At 37.5% G+C, this 22,144-nt stretch overlaps 1 protein-coding gene across 6 annotated transcripts in view; it reads right to left on the bottom strand.

Moving 5' to 3' along the window:
* Positions 1–22,144, bottom strand: part of LOC107588664 (stromal membrane-associated protein 1-like) — a 115,007-nt gene that overhangs the window by 24,892 nt on the left and 67,971 nt on the right. For all 6 annotated transcript variants that reach the window (XM_016276861.1, XM_016276862.1, XM_016276865.1 and 3 more), the window contains one exon: positions 3,063–3,141. In XM_016276861.1, coding sequence (XP_016132347.1) covers positions 3,063–3,141 — 79 coding nt within the window. The remainder of the gene's footprint in view (positions 1–3,062; positions 3,142–22,144) is intronic.

The following is a 22,144-nucleotide window of genomic DNA, read 5'->3' as shown; positions in this document are numbered from 1 at the left end:
TCCATGAAAAAAAAAGAGCTCAAAGTAATAAAACTGTAGTGAATAGCTACGGGAGTGGGGAAGTGGAGAGATGCAACGCTTGATGAGCTGGGGGTGTGACTGGAAGGAGAATAGGAAGAGGAAATTAGAGAACCCACATATAGTGTGATGTGCAAAAAAGCGTAGCATCTGGAAAGCACTGCACTCTATTTCAAAAGCCTTTATGTGTGCACAAACATCTGATATGCTTTAAGAGCTCCTATACATGCGGTCTAAATCAGCGGTTTTCATTTGGTGATGGTCTATTTTGATAGGCTCACGAATAGTAAGGAAAAATTAAGCTAAATGCAATAATAAAAAAAATATTGCAGAGATATGAAAAGGATGAATGGGCTGAGAGTCTAATCGAACTTTAGTATTTTTGTACAAATTCATATGTAACTTGGTGGAAGGTAGATAAATTAGGCAGATATCAATATGGACAGGTTGAAATATGACATTCCTATATTCACAAAGACTTTTTTAAAGTTAAAGATGCAACGTACTTATGAATGTAGCGACAGATCTTTTCTTCAATATTGTAACACATTAGAGTGTAACTGATTATTGAAAAAAAAAAAAGTGGTTCTATCTATCGATTGCTGTTGATTGGATCGAGGCAGATTTGAATGCGAGCTTGCAATCAATTTTAACAAGTGGCAGGATTTATGCAGATGAAATGATTGGAGAAGTCTGGCATAAGTCACCAGAAAGAAGTCTTTTGTTTCTCTTAAGGATCAAGATGACATTTTGATTAAAAATGACAAGATCCAAAACAATATTAAAAAGTGAATCATTCACAATAAGATCAATGCAATGCATTTAGAACATAGATAAGCTGAATTCATTTCATGCTGCCTTCAAACACATTTAAATGAATATTTTTTGCTTATAAAAGAAAAAAAACATACTGCCACTTTTTGACCAATGTAAAATCTGGGTGCTGAAACTGAAATTGATCTGAATCCTTCCAGACATTCAAACGCATCTGTTTAATGTTTTTCTTTTTCAAAACATCTGAAGGAAAACTGCAGATGAGCAAAACCTCTATTATATTATATTGCATTAAATATGCAAATTAAACATTAAACATCTATCCATTGACTGCCAATTGGATGGAGGCAGATTTGAATGTGAGCTTGCAGTCACCTATAAGAGATGGACAAGGTTTAAGTAGAATAAATGATACAATGACAATAAGCAAATCAAATTTTCATACGTTTGGGATGAGAATAAAAGTATGCAGTCATGAATAGTAACCTTTACAAAAAAATGCAGGTGTCAATACCAGATCTAAACAGTTCTGAAACAAATTTCCTGAGATGGATGCTAACATCAAGTGTAAATAGAAATAAATACACATTTAACAGACAGAATGCAAAATGTATTGATATATTGTTGATTCATTGTGATTCACTTGATTAGTCAAGCATATCATGCAAGTAATTTGATCAATTTTTAATCAACAGCCACATCGACGGAAAGAGGGAGAAAAATGTTGGTTGTCTGAACACAGTCCTAGAGACTGTTGCCGGTATGGAAGGGTGAGAAGAGATGCTGGGGCCTTGAGCAAAAACACATCAATAAGATGCATGTCTCAATCTCAACACCATCATCTCCAGCCTCTCTTCATCAGCACTGACCCCTACTGCCCCCAGCTGAAGACGTATATCTAAACACTCTAACCTCCTTGCCTAGGACACACACATTTGCGGAAATTTATATATTCTAACCCACTCTCTGTCTCTCTCACTCATCATAACGGACAACTTGGTAGCAGATCGAGATTGAGAGAGTGAGACATATCGAATAAGAGAGAGAGAGAGAGAGAGAGAGAGAGAGAGAGAGAGAGAGAGAGAGTGATAAAAACAAGACAGAGCGACAAAGGAAAGCTCCTGGGCAGCAAATAGAAACTTTCATTTCCCAGAAAGTAATATAACATCAGTTGTGTTTGGTCATCTCAAGGGCTCGAGTTGCCTGCCTGATCAATACTGCCAGGACTGAAAGCAGTGTGCTTCCCTGAACCTTCATCCAGACAGTAATAGCAGTCAGTGTGTTCCACTATCTGAGCCTTAACACAGACTTTAAAACATGTCACTTTGGTGTACAGCAACACATTGTCTTGGAACTGTTCTCTGACTACTTGCTGGACTAGTAAAAAATAAAGAGAGAGAAATAAGCAAGATACTATTTTCTCGAGATAAATTGAAAAAAACTACAGTTACAGTTTGTTACATTAAAAACTAAAACTAATTATTTTAAATGTGACAAGTGAATTTAAGCATCACAGCATTTCAATATACAGCCAAATTTATATTATAAAGGTCGTCAAGCCAGGAGGTGACCCCTGCCCACAAGGGTATCGGCATCAACATTACAAAAAAAAACATTTCTAATATCTAACAACTGATCATATACAGTACACTGCCATTAAAAAGTTTGGGGTTATTAAGATTTTTTTGGAAAGAAATTAATAATTTTATTCACAAAGGATGCATTTAATTAATCAATGGTGAGTAATGGCTCCTTTCCATCACAGGAATAATTTACATTTTAAAATATATTAAATTAGAAAATACATTTTCAATTTAAATATTTCACAATATTACTGCTCAAAATGTTTTCGATCAAATAAATGTAACCTTAATGAGCATAAGTGACTTCTTTCAAAAACATTTTTTTACATTTAATAATATATATATATTTTTAACATTTTTACTATTTTTGCTGCAGCATCCCCAGCACCCTTACTTCCCGCGCTCCAGTTTATAATTATATATTAATAGGAAAACAAGCCAAATATCATGTTGAATTCATCAATGGCATCAGCTACCGTCAATATCACTGTATTGATTAGTGTGTAAAATCCCATCTGATTAGTCAATGACACACGTTAAGTGCAAAAAATCTGCTTCCATTCCACTACCTCCCACAAATTAAAATAGTTTTTGGTGTAAAATGGCATTGAAGTCTTCCAGCCTATCTTAGACATTTCAGATTCCCTGATCGGCAACAAGATGAGTAATCAATTATTCATGTCTTACCAAGGCCTAACAGGTCGATGGCGGGCTCCGCACTCTTCTTAGGACTGATTCTGGAATCTGTCTGGTTGTCCTCTCTTTTCTGGGATGAAGGGAGACAAAAAAGAAAGAAAGGAGAGAGTGTTCGTGAAAAGCATTTTTGGGATCACAATTCTGAATGTGAGCATCAGCGTAATAGGCCACCAGTTGTTGTTCTGATTCGAATGTTGTTCTTCACAAAAATAGCCTTTAGATGCTATGAATACACAGCTTCTGTGTTTTATCTTTGCTAGTCAGGCAATTTGACGACTCTGAACATCCTGCGCTGCAAATTGTATGAATAGATCATGCAACACGGTGCTGAAATAGCTCGCTCGCTCTATTTGTTCACAGCCTGACTGACGCCCGACTGCACCTCATAGGTGTTGACTGACCATGCCACTTTGGAGATGCAGTTCAAAGGCACTCTTGAGGACTGTGATTTGTGACGGGCAGAAAGAAGCATCTCGGGCCGAGAAGACGAACCGTAATCCGGTCTCAACGGCCGATCGATGGGCTCTGGGTTAAAGCCTGGATCAAAGCAAGACGGAGGCCTTTTAAAACCTCATTCTACACACAAACACACAAGCAAACTCAAGAGGACAGCACTGGGTTAGGTTTTTCCCAAAAAGACTGGGAAGACAAAAGGTAACAAAGGGGCAAAATGTGTCGGAATGAACACAAACACAAACCCAGCCAGACTGTACTGTCGAATCTGAATACAACCACCAGTGTCTGACATCTGTCTTATTAGCACAATAAAAGAGAATGATAAATGCTATTTTTTTCTGAATGTGTCACTTAACGTCATCATTGCGCAACTGTTCTTGGCAAAAAATTGGATTTGAGCGATTGAAAAGCGGGACAGAACTGACACAAGCACTCTAATGAGCATCTGCAGGCAGGGTTTGTGGTGAAGTGTCATCCAGGTGCATCGTGGGTAGAGGATTAAATGGGGGGAAAAAATGTGCTGCTCTCCAGTGAGCTTGAGACTCGGGTCCATTCAACTGTGGGGTAAAAAAATAAATAGTTGCCTAATGAAAAAACACTTTTAGTGATTCCAAAGCCGTCAAATGCAGTTTCTGATGAGAAATTACATCGATCGTTCATAATTTTACAAGCTCCAGAATTATGAAAGCTATCAGAAGGGTGTTTTATACATCGCTGGGCCCTAAGCTCTTGAGAAAAGGTTAGAAATTGAATTAAAGTGAATTGAATCTTAATCTTTTACTGATGAAAAGCTTCTCCAGCCTTGCATGTCAGTTTTTGTGTACAAGGCCAAGTCTTTCACTTGTGACCTTTTTGATTGTAGTACACAAGCAGAGACACACACAGGCAGGAATGTGATGTACAGCTGCCCTTAGCAAAAAAAAAAAAAAGATGCACAACTTTTATTCGCCTCTATGATTGAAATCCATAATCTTAAAATGGTTAGCTTTGGTTGAATTATGTATGAATTGAGGGCTTAGGTGCGCTACTCTTTGTTGACTTTGACACACGCAGACTTTGAAGACAACTTCGAAGATGAAATCCTTCAAGAATGTATTTGTGCTTCAGATGATGGAAACACGACAGGCTGAGACAAACAAACAAAACATTCACAAGACAAATAAACTGAAATACAAAGGCTTATGGCACACACATCACACCTTGTGAAAACAGGGAGAGTCAACTTTGGGAAGATCAGGGACCACACAGCAAGGGTCCCTTTAGCCTCAAGGGACGAATTTAACTTTTAAAGTCTTTTATATTAATGTGGTGAGCAGGCCAAAATTAGTTTAATTATTTAACCCCAAAATATTAAAAATAATTTTAAAAGTACTATATACTACTAAACCGAAATTTAAATGTAAAAATATAACAATGAAAATAAAAGCTAATATTAATAAATATCAAATTATCAAATATTTAAATACATTAAATATGATTAAATATCAAAATATGAATAAAGCTATAATAATATACAAACAATACTAACTGATGCACTACATTTGACTACAGTATTCTGCTTTTTCTTCATGCTATGCTTTTATTTATACATATATTTCCCTTCTATACTCCTCCAAGCCCTCTTTCAGTCCATCTCATCCTTTCCTCGCTGCCTCCATCACTCTCGAAAGCCATTCAGTGAACGGGTGTGAAATTGCTTGAACTGTGGCGTTCTGTCTCTGGGGCCTCTCCAATCAAGGTCATTTCTAATTCATGAATACTTCCCTTTGATGGAAGAATAATTCCATTTGGGTCACATTCCCTCACACTCAACTCGGCCGCGCCATGCAAACAGGATCAGAGGGAGATGCTCATGTGCGCTCAAGCGCTATGAACAGGGACACTCGTTTTACACTTCATTCTGGACTGATGCAAAACTGAACAAACTCACAACTTCATGCATTTCAGCTATGAATATCAGAGATGGGAGATATGAGTCTGTCACCTATTTTGTATTCATTAATGGACTGTTATGTTATTTTTGAAGCTGTTGAAAGACCAAGAAATGATCAATGGAGTTTTTTTTAAAGGGGTCCTATTATGCTTTTTCACTTTTTCAACTTTAGTTAGTCTGTAATGTTGCTGTTTGAGCATAAAAAAGCTCAAAGTCCACTTCAAAAGGAGATGTTTTATTTAAAAGAAATCACTTTTCAAAAACTACAACGAACGACTCGTTTGGACTACAGTGCATATTTTCCGGGATTTGTGATATCACAAATATCGAGGAATGGGATGAGACCTGGTTGAGCTGCACTAGAGAAGGCAACGAGTGTTATCACTGTGTCGGAGACACGCTAGCTTTCCCAAGGCAGACGAACTTAGAGTGGTTACAATCATCCAGGTTTAAATCATGCTCAAATTGATTTGATTTAGACGCAATATTTACACTGAAGCTTGCAGCAGGCGGCTATGGTAAGGGGCATGACATTTCCCGACCAGGCGCCGAGTGCTGCCAATCACAACACACACTGGCCCAGCTAACCAATCACAGCACATTTCGTATTTCAGAAGGTGGGCCTTCATTTGATACAGGAACTATTCAAGCCGTTCATGCTAGACTGGGGAGAGAGGTGTTGTAATAATGTAAAATATGTGAAAAATAATGTGTTTTTCGAACAACCTAGTATGAGATCCTGTTCTAGTACACCCCCCAAAACAAAATCAAGACTTTGTAAAAGAGCATAATAGGACCCCTTTAAACTGTGGAAGGGTGATTATCAAGGAGGCAGACATGTAAAAGACTCAACACAACATTCAGAAATATAGTGAAATGGAAAAAAAATGTATATAAATAAATCAAATAAAAAGGAAATAAATGCACAAAATAATAAGCAGAACAAAATAATTAATGTCAAGTCAAATAAAGTTAAAATACAAAACATAAAAGTAAAATTCTAAATAAAGTAAAAATAAAACAATACAATTTATTTAAAAAATATATAAAATAACATAAAATATTTAAAGATAGCCAAAAGATAGATTGGGTTAAAAAAAAAAAGCATTTACCATAACCATTGTTTCCGCCGTAAGACCAGTTACTGATACTGTACATTAAAACTGGCAACTTTGTATTAAGCACTACTGAAAACACTTTAAAATGAATGAAATCCTTAATAATTTATTAATTAATTAATTTATATTAATTTTATATATTTTTACACTAATTATAATTATTAATTATTAACCTACCTATTATCACTAACTATTAAAAGAAACAATGGTTTAAATGGTACATGGTATTGTAAGGGATCCAACAAAATGGACAAGGCACAAAACAATACAGCACAGCATACTGTAAACAAACAAAATACCTACATGGCGTTTTCTTGTCTGTGAAATAAAAACAAAGAAAAAACATTAATTAAACTCAAGATTACAAATGATTAGAAGATAAAATAAAAAAGGAAATGTGGAGAGAAGGGTATCTGGTATCTTGAGGAGGAAAGGAAGAGATGTTTTGCTCTCCTTTTGCAGCACAGAAATAATAATAGTGGAAGGAAACGCTCTGCTGAAAGCACAGTGTGTTCTTGAGCTTATGAGTGGGCACATGCCACTTCCTGTAGCACAGTTCCTTTACACACTCACAGACCAGGACAAAGCCCTCACTCCACAGACGCACAAATTATTAGTGAAACCATAACGTGAAAAAGAACGACAAGTGCGAAAAACTACAGGAAGTGCTCTGAAGGCTAGTCAGACCAGTTCCCATTGGCACACTAAATAACAAATAATGAGGCTACCTACTGATATAATCCAAACCTATTTAATATTTTACAACGATTAGTGCCACACTTCTAATCTGACTGACTGAGCAGCGTTATGGGCTTTAGTCGCCAAAAACTAAAGGTGGATATAATAAATTAAACCCCGGTTACAGAACATGATAAGCAGTCAAACTCATTCAGTTTTCAGTAATTAAAGCAGCACAAACCCCAGCCAGCGGTTAATGGAAGCATGGCAGCATCTGCCAGCGGATGCACAGAATGAAGAGACTCAGGCCTGTGCCATGGGGGGAGAAAACAAGACTCGGTTATCATTTAATATGCTTATCATTAATTATAGTTCATCATTGTGCTTATCAGGGATCTAAACTGGGGTGGCCTGAGGAGTCTTCGGGTCGTAATCAGCACAGGCACTTACATCACTGATTACTTTATTCAAATTCCACTTTAATCAGCTGTTAATCCAGACGCTCTCTCTGAGTCCGGACTTCCTGCGGCACAAGGGCAGCGCTGGAGCTCCATGCAGCTGAAGCTCGAAAACTTGGAGATACAGGACGAATGACAGACGGATGGTCAGGCCAAGACTGAACTTGGGGACATTTTTTGCTTTTTCTGCATAGATTTTTCAGAACATGGTTTCTCAGAACACGGTTGCATGTTTTAAACATCCAAGCTGTATACTCTAATTTGGAGCTGAGAGTAATGTAAGTTTTTACACTAAAAGAACTGTAGCGTCTGGACCAATCAAACACACAATATATATTTTGTTAGCTATATTTAACAAATACTCTGTAACACCCCTCAGTTAACAAGCCATATGAGGACCTATGGACCCTTCCCCCGAAATGCGTCTTAACACCTCAGAAAGACACCAGGTTCCATGGCAACCACGGCTGATAACACTGGTTTTATTGCTCAAAGTAATGCAAGAGAGAGACTCTCACTGCATTTTCCATAGGAAAAGACACACTGCACAGTAGAAATTGACTTTTCTACTAATTAATTCATAGGAAAACCTTTCTTTGAATGAACACACATATCCTTCAGATCATTGTGTATGTTGTCTTTGATATTTTTAGACTATTTTATGCATGCTTATGATATAACCACTCATTCATGTAACCTTACATATACCATGTTCAGTATCTATGAATTCGCCTTCTGATGATCTAAACGAGCGTGTATATTATATGTTGGTACATAGGCAATATATAGTGTCCTGAGAATCTTTAGTAATTTCGATTCAACCATTTGCAAATTACCATGCCCTCACACAAAGGGTCGTAAAACCCTTCAGCAATTGCAACCTCCCGCTTTGGATCTCAGCCTTTCTCATTGGACAAGCCCATCTTGAGAGGCGTGAATCTTCTCAGACCTTAAAGGTCTCACATCAGTGACCCGCCCTAGTCGGTGGTTCGGTTAGATTCTAAGATGAAGACATGAGCTAGAACGCTTCTGCAACCCGCTAAGTTCGTGCCAGGCTTCGGCCTCGACTTTTCCATTCACCAAGATTCTCTGACTCAAACTGGTTCTTTTTCATCAACCAACTTCAGCAAAGATCAACTTGAACCTTCAGATTGCATCAAACCTCTCTTGCAGACAGACGAGAAGACCAGTTTAAGTGTTTATCTAGTATGTTAGACTAGTTTAAGTGTTTATGTAGTTAATAAAGTCTTACTTGACGTTGTTCATTGTTTGCTCATAACTGGAGTCCCTAATCATGCACATTTATGCTACACGCTCTGTGTAGAGTTGCACATTATGAAAGTTATTTCCCTTAACCAGGAAATTAATGTTCTTAGAATTGACAGACAGTTGACCCTGAGAGGTCAAGTAAATATCTACAGTGGATCTAAATGTTTATAATTAATTATAACTAGTTATGATTAATTATTCATATTTCCCCATGAGCTGATTCGCTACAGAACAAATAGTTAAAAAAATTATAATTAAACTTTTTTTTTTTTGTATTTGAACCAAAATATGTCTTTTAGTTTTTTCATCACATCTTTTTCATTCATTGTGATTAATATAAAATAACATTTAAAATATCATTTTTTAAAAAAAAATTATTATTAGCTGTTTAACACAAACTAAAAGACACTCAAGTGGGTCAGACCATAGCATACTATGACTGGATTATTTGAATAAATTATTTGTATTTTTCTAAAAATACTGTCAGTCTACTGCTAATATCTTGCCGTGTTATTTTTTCTCATCATATAATGCCATTCAAAAATTTGGGGTCAGTAAGATTTTTTTTTATTAAAATAATTAATATAATATATTAACACAAAGTTATTTTTATTTTTTAATTAATTTTCTTATTAAAATATATATTTAAAAATTTTAATTTATTCTAAATTGCTGTTTTTTACTGTATTTTCAATCAAACAAACACAACCTTGGTGAGCATGAGAGACAAAAAATCTTACTGACACCAAACCTTTCACAGTAGTGTATATTTGTCACAAAATGTTTAAACTAAATTATCAAAAAATGTTGTCTTGTCTTCATTAACATTGACAAAGGTGTTTGTTTGTCAACAACGACAAAGACACAATGAAAAGGCAAATTCTAACAATAATTATCAGATTTTAATTCAAAATATAATGTTGACAAAAACAAAAAGGACTGGAAAATATGACATAATAACACTGCAAAATATTATAGAACTACATAAAAAAAATTGTATCTGTAGTTTCGTTAACTAAATTAACACTGGCTAAAAAAATCAGAATGAGACTGGGCAAAATATTGAATAAATGAATCTGTAAGAGGCAGGGAATGTGTAAAATTTTGTGAATGACTAGCATAACAATTCAGAGTAAATCTGTGGGCCTGCTGATGGCCTGAAGCAATGGATAAGAGATAAAGGGAAAAAGATGAAGAAAACAGAGCTTGTTTATGTGCTGCAAGCCCATGCAATGTATTGCATATGTATGGACGTGTGAGCGTGCGTTTTCAAACATTTCACAGTAAACATGCCACTGTAATCTGTATTATGTATGTGTTGGGTAGTGGGCATTTTTCAGTCGTAAGCCTTTGTTAGCATTAGAGAGGACGGACAGGCATGAAAATTCAACAGATAAACAATAGTTGTGTGGCTAGGGAGAGATATGCTGGTGCGAGGGCTCACTTCTGTGAATGATGTACTGCACGGGGGTTCTGGGCCGAGCTTCTAGCCCGTCACAAACTGTCAACGCACATCACACTGAAGAGAATCCACCGCGCTGATACTTCCACGCTTGCCTGTCTACATACACACACATTAACTGTGTTCCTTCCTAGACAATGTGCTTTTGTGAAAGCTACGGAAACCAACTTCGAGGGGTCAAAATCCTCTGTTGCCAGACAGAAACAGTTTTTTATGGCGGCTGCACTTAATTCTTTTGACAGTCGGGCAAAAGCGTAGCAGGAAGAGGAAGGTGGTGGCAAAAAAGTAACTATGCACAAACATTCAGTGCTATGATGGAGGAAAGCAGTGGAACAAAATGTATCTTTCCCTGTATTAAAAAAGTGTGAAATTGCAGCAGATGTTGCATTAATCATAAGTTTTCTGCCATTTACTGAAGTTTAAAAACATTGACAAATAATTGCATCAGCTATTTTGACATAAAAAATAAGACATCCAGTCTATAGCATTTTCCTATTTTAGAAAGAAAAATACCACAGTAATGAGGCTAATAGGGACATAAACTGAAGCAAGCAGGACAAAAAAAAAGTGCCCCAACAAAAATAGATGTCAGTGAGGATTTGGGGAGAGAAATTTGAGATTCTTAGTGGAATTCACGAGATAATGTTCAATGAATGAAAATTTGCCATTGGCTAAATCTTGTACAATACATCAATTGGAAACTTGTACATTTACTGTACATAGTCCCTTTCCAAACACCCAAATAAAAGGAAAAAGCCAAGAACCTGCAACACAGCACTTGGTAAAGCTAAAATATCTAGTTAAAAGTATCTCTTTCTTGTGAAATTAACACCACAAAAACTGACTTTAGAAGAGTCTGTTTTGTCTTGTCTTGTTTTTTTTTTTACTGGAGATGCAACACTGCATAAGATTTAGATTTCAGAGCATGTATCTTCAATAAAAAGTGTATTTTGTCTTTTCACTTGCTTTAACTTGCTTCAAACAAGTGACAAATATTAAAATACACTCATATTACAGATACATTCGCTGAAAGCAAGTCTTAATTTCTTATGCAGTGTTGCTTCACAGGCAAATTCATCTTGTTTTCAGGGATTTTTAAATATTTAAACTGAAACATATTACAAAGCTACTTGTTAAGAATATAATTTTTGCAGTGAATGCCATATTGAAAAAATTACTGAACAATAACATGCAATTTGAAAACTGGGAAGACTTTTTTTACTTTTACAATAATTTGGTTTTGCACTCAAATGAATAAAGTCAGATTTACAGAAATGCTTGATTTTAATTCTATAAAGACTTATGAACTTCAAATATAGCCTCCATTATGTGATGCCCAGTTATAGACCTAAATGAAATCATACATACGTAAATTATAACTGGTATAGCACAAATTGCATTGCATTTATACACTGTTTTCCATTTTAATAGGCCTACATTCTGAAATATAATTCATTCCTGTGATGCAAAGTTGATTTTTCAGCAGCCATTACTCCAGTCTTCAGTGTCACATGATCATCCAGAAATCATTCTAATATACTGATTTGCTGCTCAAGAAACATTTTCCTATTATTATCAATGTTAAAAATGGTTGTGTTGCTTAATATTTTTGAGCAAATTATGTTTTTTGGGGGGGGGATTCTTCGATGAATAGAAACTTAAATAGCAAAGCATTTATTTGAAATCTTTTGCAACAATCTAAAATCTACTTTAATGTGTTAATGCATTTAATGTATTATACCCTGCTGAATAAAACTAATATTTTTTTACAAAAAAAATCTAACTGACCCCAAACTTTTTAACAGTAGAGTACATGACAGCTTGGTTAACTAGAAGGTTAAAGGGGTCATATGATGCGATTTAAATTTTTCCTTTCTCTTTGAAGTGTTACAAGCTCTTGGTGCATAAAGAAGATCTGTAAAGTTGCAAAGACTAAAGTCTCAAATCCAAAGAGAGATTTTTTATAAAAGGTAAAAAAGTCAGCCACACCTAGCTAAAACGGCTCGTTCTAACACGCCCCCACATATCTACATCACTATGTGGGAAGATTTGCATAACGCTGCCCAAATGTTCACGCAAAGAAAGAAGGCATAACTTTTATTCTCTCAGTAGTCTTGTTGTTGCCGCCACCATGTCGTGAAGGCACTGTGTGATTCGTTGTGAAAGCGAAACTACTTTGTTTGGTCTTCCAAAAGAGGACGATATCTGCTTCGTCATGCCTGGAGCTGATCCGTGCTGGTTGCTGAGGAAATACAACAACTTTGCACTGTGGATTGCCAGATCGGCTTTCACCGTGGATGAAGCGGTGTTGTCACATGTGGTTGACGCTGTGTTTCGTTGTGAAAGCAAATCTACTTTGTTTGGCCTTCCAAAAATGGACAACTAGAAATCAGTGGTTAAGTTGTATTTACAACACTGTTCCAGAACACTTCAACCTAAATATTCAGATGTGTCCAGCGCATTTTACGGAGGACCATTTCCTGATCCTGGTAGAGTAGACTACAATGCTGGCTGTTCTGACTCAAAGACTGTAAAGTACGTTTTTTATATTTAAAGAGTTTTTATATTTTATATATTTAAAGCGAGTTTTTTGGGCAGTGTAGAGTAGGGCTTGTTGTTTGTCCTTTCTCCGATCACAAATGCAGACATGGCTTTATGTTTACGCGGCGTAATAATGGGCCCGTTTATAATGGGTTTTCATGTTTTTTAATCATCGCTCCGGCCGGACAGGGCATCATCACAGTATGGTGAGGGGCGTAACATTTCCGTCACACGCTTGAGGTATTCGGCCAATCACAACACAATGGATAGCTGGCCAATCACAGCACACTTCGCTTTTTTAGAACGATGAGCTTTGTAAAAATCGACGCGTTTCAGAAAGGCGGGGCATAGAGGAGAAACAATAATGTACAGTATGTGGAAAATAATGTGTTTTTTTAACCTTAAACTGCATAAACACATTTCATTACACCAAATACACAAAATAATGTTCTTTTTAGCAACATCATATGACCCCCTTAACTACCCACAGATGAAAGTGCGGGTTGTTGCACGCATAGGCTATGTCTTGTCATTATTAATTATTGAAAATGTTTGTATTGGGTATGTCAAGAACAAATGTGTACATATAAACGGAATGCCATACATCTATATCATTCTCGGGCAAATGAAAATAACAATGGAGCATGACGGAAAATTTACAACCCAGTCCGTCAAAGTGACGGATGATGATTATTTGCGGCGCATCCTCTGAATCGCAGGTGTGTGAGTGAGTGTGTGTGTTATCACGGCCCTCCTGCTGCGTGATCTCATTCTCTAAAGGCTGCCTGCACCCTCATCTTCCCAGAAACCCCCCCGTCCTCGCTCTCTCCCTCACCTTTTATCTTGACATCACTTTGGCCTGTATATCAGCTAATGTGAATTCTGAGTGGATGGACTGAGATGCTGAGGTTAATGATGATGCCCTCACTGCAGTATATATGAAGCTCAGTGAGGGCTGTCTGAACCCCCAGAGCCACTTCACTCGCACCTCAAGCCTCAAGTCAATATGGTGGTTAGGCCTCAATCTCAGCAAGGACACACACACACACACACACACACACACACACACACACACGGTGGGAGTTACAGTCTCTCCACTCCAGGCTTCTAACCACACAGTCATTTTCACGCCTACTGGATCCTCACGCTTTCCAAATTGTTTTTGCAAAGGTCAAATGCAATGTTCAGCTTGCAGGGTCTGATGGTGTAAATGGGGAAGATGAGGAGGGGGGAGGGGATGGGGAGAACAACCCTTCGGCCACAGATGAGAGAAGAAAGAAAGAGGTGCTCTGAAAACAGTTTTTCTTTCTCCTTTCTGTTTTTTTCCCTCCCACACAATGAAACAATGCCACATAGAATCAAAGCATTCATAACTTTTCGGCAAGTTCATTAATAATAAAAGAAATGTGAATCACCAGGCAGCAAATTACACTTTTACAGTCTCATATACAACCTGGATCTATAGCCACATCACGCACAACCGCACAGAGAAGTCTCAAAATCGTAGAGGTGACCAAATAAACAGGGAGAAATGCATAAACTGAGTTTAATATAAATATAAATTTATATTAAATATAAAATATAAATAATAATAAAAATAAATAAAATAGAACTATTCCTGTGTCCGAAAATGCTATTTCTCAAAAACATTATGTGAAATGAGTAGTATGGTCAAATTTATAGTATTCACAAAACAGTAGGTGAAAAGTACATGAATGACATACTACAGGTGAGATTTCGATGTGTGCAATCGAGGGATGCTACAGGGAATTCAGTTAACCACGGCAACTGATGGCGTGGATCACATGACAAAGCCAGCATGACGAATGTAGTATGTCCAGATTTCATTAATACTACACACATTCATACTATATAAATTATTCAACTTTAACATTCACAAAAGTTGTTTCAAATGTAGTACCTGCTCAGACAGTAAGCAAATTAAAAATATGCAAAACCTAAGCCACCACCAATAAATCATCAGCCCATGATCTGATTCACAACAAATATTTATTTTTAGTGAAAAAAAAAAAAACCATATTTGAATGGTTGCTAGTTATCTGGGCTTCCAGTGGTGAATCTGAATCAAATAAAATGGAATCTCATTCAAAACAAAACAAGGAAAAAACTAATTGGAAAATGTGTATCGATAACCAGCATTTGCCAGAAGTTGACATGTAAGATGTCTCAAAAATTTGGCAAGTCAACATATGACATATCAGTCTCTCCACACTGACCAAGGACAGGAGAAAGCATTTCATAAGGAAAAAAAAAAAAAAAAACACTTCACAATTTATGCAAAACACTAAAGGTTCTTGGCACAAATTTCTCATCAGGCCGTGGGTCAGGAGGGGAAGAGATTTCATTAGGCATAGCTGGTGTTATGGGAGATGACCCTATTTTAGGGTCTGCTGTGACGAAGACAGGCAGGCCACAGGCCCAGAGATCAATGCAAAACATGTTTGAGGACGCAGTCAGACTCGCTAAATGATGGCTTATTAAAAGAAAGAATTGATGGGAGATAGCAGTGGGAGGGGGCGAGAGAGACGGTGATACAATTAAAAGAAAAAAGGCTCTTAGAAGTTCTTCGCTGGCTTTCAAATGCATTTTTTTGATGCACTTTCTGTCGAGTCGCCTCTGACTCGTTCTCCAAAACTCATTTGCTCTCGCCACATCAAAGCAATCTGCTATTTGCGTACGAGTTGCCATTAATAGATTTGAACGCAAGTTTTATTTTGTTCTTAATAAAAATACAACCAATCTCACTTTGCATAAAGTAATTGGATTTGACATTTTCACAGGCCTCGGTTCCTGCCACTCAGAAGGGGGTCTTTTCTGACCAAATCGGGAATAGTAACAACATGCCTTTATGTGTGCGTTCAGACGTATTCAAATATGGCCTTGCAACGTCAGGTTTCTGAGATCTTATCTTGCTCGCCTCACACAAACAGACGCATAAAGGCAACATCCACGTCACCCGTCCGTCGGCAATAAACGTTTAATTAAGACTTTTCATAAATGCTTATTTTTATAATAAAGAACTCCACAGAGCATGAGAAATCTTAGCCCTCATTTCCTCAACCGAACGCCACAGATCTAATTATGTGTAAAGTGCCTTTATGCTTTTGTTACTCCGAAACCTCGCTAATATTCCACCTCCAGCGGCAGGTTTAGAAACGAGGCTTCAAATTCACCAGGACAAAATGTTCTTTACAACATCTTTGTGCTTCGGTTCTGCATCCAACATCTTTAATGAACAGGGTGACTGTGTAAGTGGACGCTAGTGGATTTCATGAGAGCTCTTGTATGCTTAAAGATGCAAATGAATGTAACACAAATGCATCATACAACAACACATTTCAGACAGAGTAAGCCGTGTGGGCTCCCCTTGATACCGAAATACGCCGGGAAACGGTATCGGCTAGTTTGTCGCTCTCCCGCTGCTCCAAATTCAGCCAATATCGATCAGGCTCCCTGCGGCACAGCTATCGATCGGCTGTTTGCAGGTGTGCGTGTGCATGTAATTGCGTGCGGTGTGAAACTAAACTGGGTCCCTGCAGGGTGACTGAGCGGATGGTGAGGGAGGGAGATATCTAGTTTAGGTGAGGAGTGTTGTTTGTCAGAGGACACTGCTCATTTAGGGCGCCCTTCACTCTCTCACTTTCATACACGTGGCTCTTTTCGCATTAGGGCTGCCAACGGTGGGGGCTGGAGGCAGATGTGTTGTTGAAAGGTGGAGGCAGAGATGAAGCTGGTGCTGGGGGAAAGAAGAACCGATTTAACACTGTATTACAGACCGTAATAACAATTGTTATTACAGCTAGTGGATAATGGGTGCCACTGCATTGTTCATAGTCTCCTGTGCATCATCAATGTGATAGTTAAAGGGATAGTTCACCCAAAAATAAGAATTCAGAGATGTTTTGAATGCCAAAACAACATTGGACACAACTGACTTTAATTGCATGGACAAAAATTATCTTAAAGGGGTCTTTTAGTCTTTGCAACTTCAGGGATCTTATCTATGCACAGCTTGTAACACTCTAAAGAGAAAGGAAAACTTGAAATCGCATCATATGACCCCTTTAAAAAAGTCATACAAGTTTGGAACGACATGAGAGTGTGTAAATGATATAAAGAATTTCATTATCACTTTAAGGACAAATGTCAATTCACACACAGATCCATAAGCAAAATTTTAAAACTAATCTATCCATTTCCTTACAATTAAACTTTCCATCGAAATATTAGTTATATTAGGGACCAATTCTCACTTATTAGCATGCCTATTATTAACATATTGGCTGTTCATTAGTACTTATAAAGCACATATTCTGCATGACCATATTCTACATCCCTAATTCTACCCAATACCTAAAATTAACAACTAGCTTACTTATAAGCAGCAAATTAGGAGTTTATTGAGGCAAAATTCATAGTTAATGGTTTGTTAATAGCGAGAATTGGACCTTAAAATAAAATGTCACTGTGCAAAATCTTGTATTGGTGCTAGAGGGGATATTTCAGATAAAACCACACGTAAAAGGCAAGTAAAAAAACAAATTAATTATGGTGTGTTGCTTTAGATATTGGTCAGGCGGTCTCTTCCTGTATAAGTGGGTGGTACTTGGCCAAAATAAACTGCAATATGGAGCACTCAAGACTCAGATAAACTCACAAACGCATAGATTCTCAAAGAGTGGGCGCACAAAATGAGTTCTGAAACAGAAACTAAATATTCAATATAACAATAATGTGATTTTTCACGAATTTCAAATCCAGTGCAGGGTTTAAACAACAACAGCAGCCTACATGGTCTAAAACGAATCAAGAAAATGAAGACAGGCCTTTCAGTGCCTCATATCTCGGCTGTGGTATGGCTGTGTACGGTATTATCTTGAGTTCGGTGTTATCATGTCTTCTTCTGATTTATGCTCCTGCAATACGCAGAGCACGGTGCGCACTGACAAGCTCTGATCTATACGTTTACTGGCTCACACGTAGTTTGTTGACTAATACGCTACACTCCTTTCCAAGTCACACATTTGCCGCAGCCTCACGGGTAACACAAACACACACCAGGGGTGTAAAGCACTAGAGTAACCGTACTATATTTGGGAGAAATTGACTATTAAAAAGTTAATATTCTAATTTGCAACCAAATACTTCATCAAGCATCACTTACTCTGCCAGAACTGAGTGTGCTAACTTACAGCACCACAGCAAATCACTGCATTTTCCACCTCCTGCAGGGTGACTGAAAAGGCCCCCCACCTCTCTCCTCCATCGCTCACTTCTTTATTTCACTCCATATAAAATTCATCTCGTCATCTCCAGTGCCTCTGTAAATCTTTCTTCTAATCTGTTTATTGTCTGATGCCATTTCTATCTCCTTTATATATTTAAAATAAAGACTTTCTCTCACTTCCTCCTCCCCTCGATTGGCTGTCCAAATCAGGGGCCATTATTCCACCTCCCATCAGGGACTTCACCGCTCTCCATTAACCGCAAGCTGCCGATACAGTCCAGGATCTGATGCACGCCTCCATCACCGTGGACACTTCCTCTCCAACGGCGCACACTGATTAGCTGAGATCTCGTGCACACAAACACGCTCGCATCTTTATGAAATCTGCAATGTATTCTTCAGATGATACATCTGTGTGGGGAAATCAAACAACTCATAGCTGTCTAGATCAAACACACAAAACCTTCAAACTGAGAAGAACATTAGCTGCTCATAAACAATCTTTCACAAACAATCAGTCATAAACAGAGACTGCTGTTTTGAATCCTAATTATCAGCCTGTTCTATAAGGTAGGCAGCACAATTATGAATAATATGACGACCTCAGAATATGATAATATGATGACCTCAGAATCCTTCACAAAGAAGGCACTGAATCTGAGGCAACAAAATAAGAAAATCAGACAAAAGACAACGGTACAAGATTGTGTACTTAACGGCTTTAATGAGGGCAAATAGAATTGCAAATGACTTTAATGACCAAGTTAAAAATGATGGAAAAATATGTTTTATATATTATATTGTATATACAACATGTACATTTATTTGCAAAATATGGTGCATATATTAAAAACAAACAAATATTTAAAACTTAAGTATAACAAATTACAAAATGTATAATATTTAGCAGTTTTGCAATTGTTGGTTTTGTTTGTCTGATTGGTGGAAAATCATGTAGAATCATGGCTAATGTCGTTTTTCCACCAGAAATTTTTTAACATGATTATTATAAAAAAAATAAAAAATCAATACTAATAATGCAGATTAATATCTTCAAAAAACATATCACTGATTGAGTAACAACCTCAGAGTTTACAGTAGGCCTGTCTTTAACGGTTTACAAGTTATTGTTAAAAATCAATTCCCCTATGTAAAATGAATTGGATTTTTTACTTTAGGACAGCACTGTTGCACTCTATTTGAATAAACTGCAAGCAGAGTCTGAGATATCACTTACTAGATTTTCTATTATGATCTTTATGTAGACAGTAGACACTGGAACACTATAAATAAAAAAGAGTAAGACAATAAATTCAATTAATTAAACATACATTCTCTAAAAAAATAAAATAAAAGCTGCTTGAGTACATTTATCTTGTTTGAATGATGTTTCAATGATTTTCCTGCAAAACAGGACAAAGATACTGATTAAAAGAAGCATTTTTTGGCAGTGTGAGACAAAGAATGAAAAAGAGAGACACTGAATGAGAAGGAAAAGAGACCAAGACAGACTCTAGACTAACGGAGGTTCATCTTGGGAGAACAAACCTCAATCTGAACTTAGTCCGTCTGATCCGAGGTCAGTCGTGCTCTATAAATAACAGACGACAGACGGGCAGCAGTGGGCACAGCACAGGTGTATAATACACATTATATTATGGCTGCACAGATATGTACCGTGATATGACTGCAATTTAAGATTATCAAATCGCAAAGGCTGTGATTTAAATAAATAATTATATGCTTCATGTTTCAGAGTGAAGTGCGCCACTGTATTCATTTACACGTGTAGCTCATGATCCAGTGTTTTCAGTGTCTCGTAGCAGCTTAGTTCACAGTAAATGCTGCTTCAAAATCAAAGGTTTGATGGTTTAACCTAATTTTTTTTTGCCATATTTGTATAAGTATTAAACATTAGCCATAAATATTAGTGTGATGAGTGGGGCGGTGCAGAGAGCCGTGGGAATGGAGTGAGGCCGGTGGAGTAAGTGATAATGCATGACACCTGCACCACTCACCGGTCTCGAGTCCCACGGAGGAGCTCCGGAAGGATAAAAGGAGGAGTGACGACAGTGCAAGACAAGAGAGGACCAGGCCTGGACTTTATTTTATGTTTTGGTTCTGTTTGTGCGCGGCAGTCGTCCGTGAGGGGCTGTCGCGCTATTTTAAGTTTTGTGTTTATCTTATTATTAGTTTTGTTTAAACATTCGCCGGTTCCCGTGTCCTTCCCGATTTAAGAACTTTGTTACATTGGTGCCGAAACCCAGGAGGAAGGAAGGACACGCTGCCAGAGAGCCCTCGCCGCTGTGGCGAGTCCGCGGTGCCATCGAGCATGGCAGAGCAGTCTGCTGCCATCGACGCTCGAGGCGGTGGGCTGGAGTGAGTTGCCTGGGGGACGGACAAACTCGCTGCCGGCCACTTGGTTTGTGGAGGGACGGCTGCCGTCCATGAGGGAGCGGAGGAGTCGCCGCAGTTCGACTAAGGCCGGAGCCTGCTGCCATCCGCCATGATGGGGAGGAGCAGGGAACAGGGAACTCCTGCCGGCTGCCCCGTACCCGGAGGAGCCGTCGCCGTCCACCGAGCGCACGGAGGAGCTCCGGAAGGATAAAAGGAGGAGTGACTACAGTGCAAGACAAGAGAGGACCAGGCCTGGACTTTATTTTGTGTTTTGGTTCTATGCGCGGCAGTCGTCCGTGAGGGGCTTTCGCGCTATTTTAAGTTTTGTGTTTATTTTATTATTAAAGTTTTTTTTTTAAACATTCGCCGGTTCCCGCCTCCACTTTCCCGATCGAAGAACTTTGTTACAATTAGTATTGTAATTTATAAGTTATATATTGTAAAGATTAGTAGTTGTACTGTAAAATAACATTATTAGTATTGCAATTTATAATTTACATTGTAACTGTAAAATAACATTATTAGTATTGCAATTTATAATTTACATTGTAACTATTAGTAGTTGTACTGTAAAATAACCTTATTTTAGAACACTACCATTATATAGTATAGTAAAATACTGTATTATCATATATTAAAATACTACAATAGTTGTATATCTTCTGGTAAATTTTTTATTTAGTAATAATAATAGTCATATTGATACTGATCTTTTAAAACAATACTAATATTAAATTGCAGAAATCAGGGGGAAAAAAATTGCAATTATATTTTTTTCCTAAAATCATGCAGTTCTATTTTAGACTGAGTTAGGAAGTTTGATGAGAGCACCAAAAATTGGACTTTATCTTATTTATTGGGAATAGACTGATCATGAAATGAACAGTTTATTGTTTAAAGAGCAGGTTATATGGGTTTTTGAAAAATCTCTCTTTTGCAGTTTATAACGTAGCTATCCTTAAATGAAAACAATCTGCAAAGTTGTTAATCAAAAAAGTGTATGATAAAGATATTGACTCTCAAAACCGAGTCGATTCTGAATCGCTTTAACGAGTCATCATATTTTCGAATCTTTTGCCTGTTACCGGTATACGTCACTGAGTAACACATTTGCATAATCCCCGCCTACCCGCGAAATACGAACAGAGTCTGACCTGCCCACAGACATTTCCGCTAGTTAGTGTGTTTACATCATGTTGAGAAGACGCTGTGTTCAAGGATACCACAGAAATACAATTCGAACCTTTTGGTGTGTGCATGTCATTTTACCGAGGACTGCTTCTCTAATCTTGGCTTTTATATTCGTTGGCTTCTAATCTTCTTAATTTTGACTAACAAGCTCTCCGAACCACAACCTGTAAGTACAATTGATACGCTGTGTGTACATTTTCAATTGAGTGCTCAAAATATCAAGTTTTTGTGCTAATATGTGATGCATACCTAGTGCAGCTTTAGGTTTCCAGGTAAAGCACGACATTCTGTTTTACTGAAGTAGTTCTGATAATTCGCTGTG

Source organism: Sinocyclocheilus grahami, unplaced genomic scaffold (assembly GCF_001515645.1).
Source record: "Sinocyclocheilus grahami isolate Dianchi unplaced genomic scaffold, SAMN03320097.WGS_v1.1 scaffold106.1, whole genome shotgun sequence".
NCBI classification, from domain to species: domain Eukaryota; kingdom Metazoa; phylum Chordata; class Actinopteri; order Cypriniformes; family Cyprinidae; genus Sinocyclocheilus; species Sinocyclocheilus grahami.
This window is presented reverse-complemented; position numbering and strand designations above follow the sequence as displayed.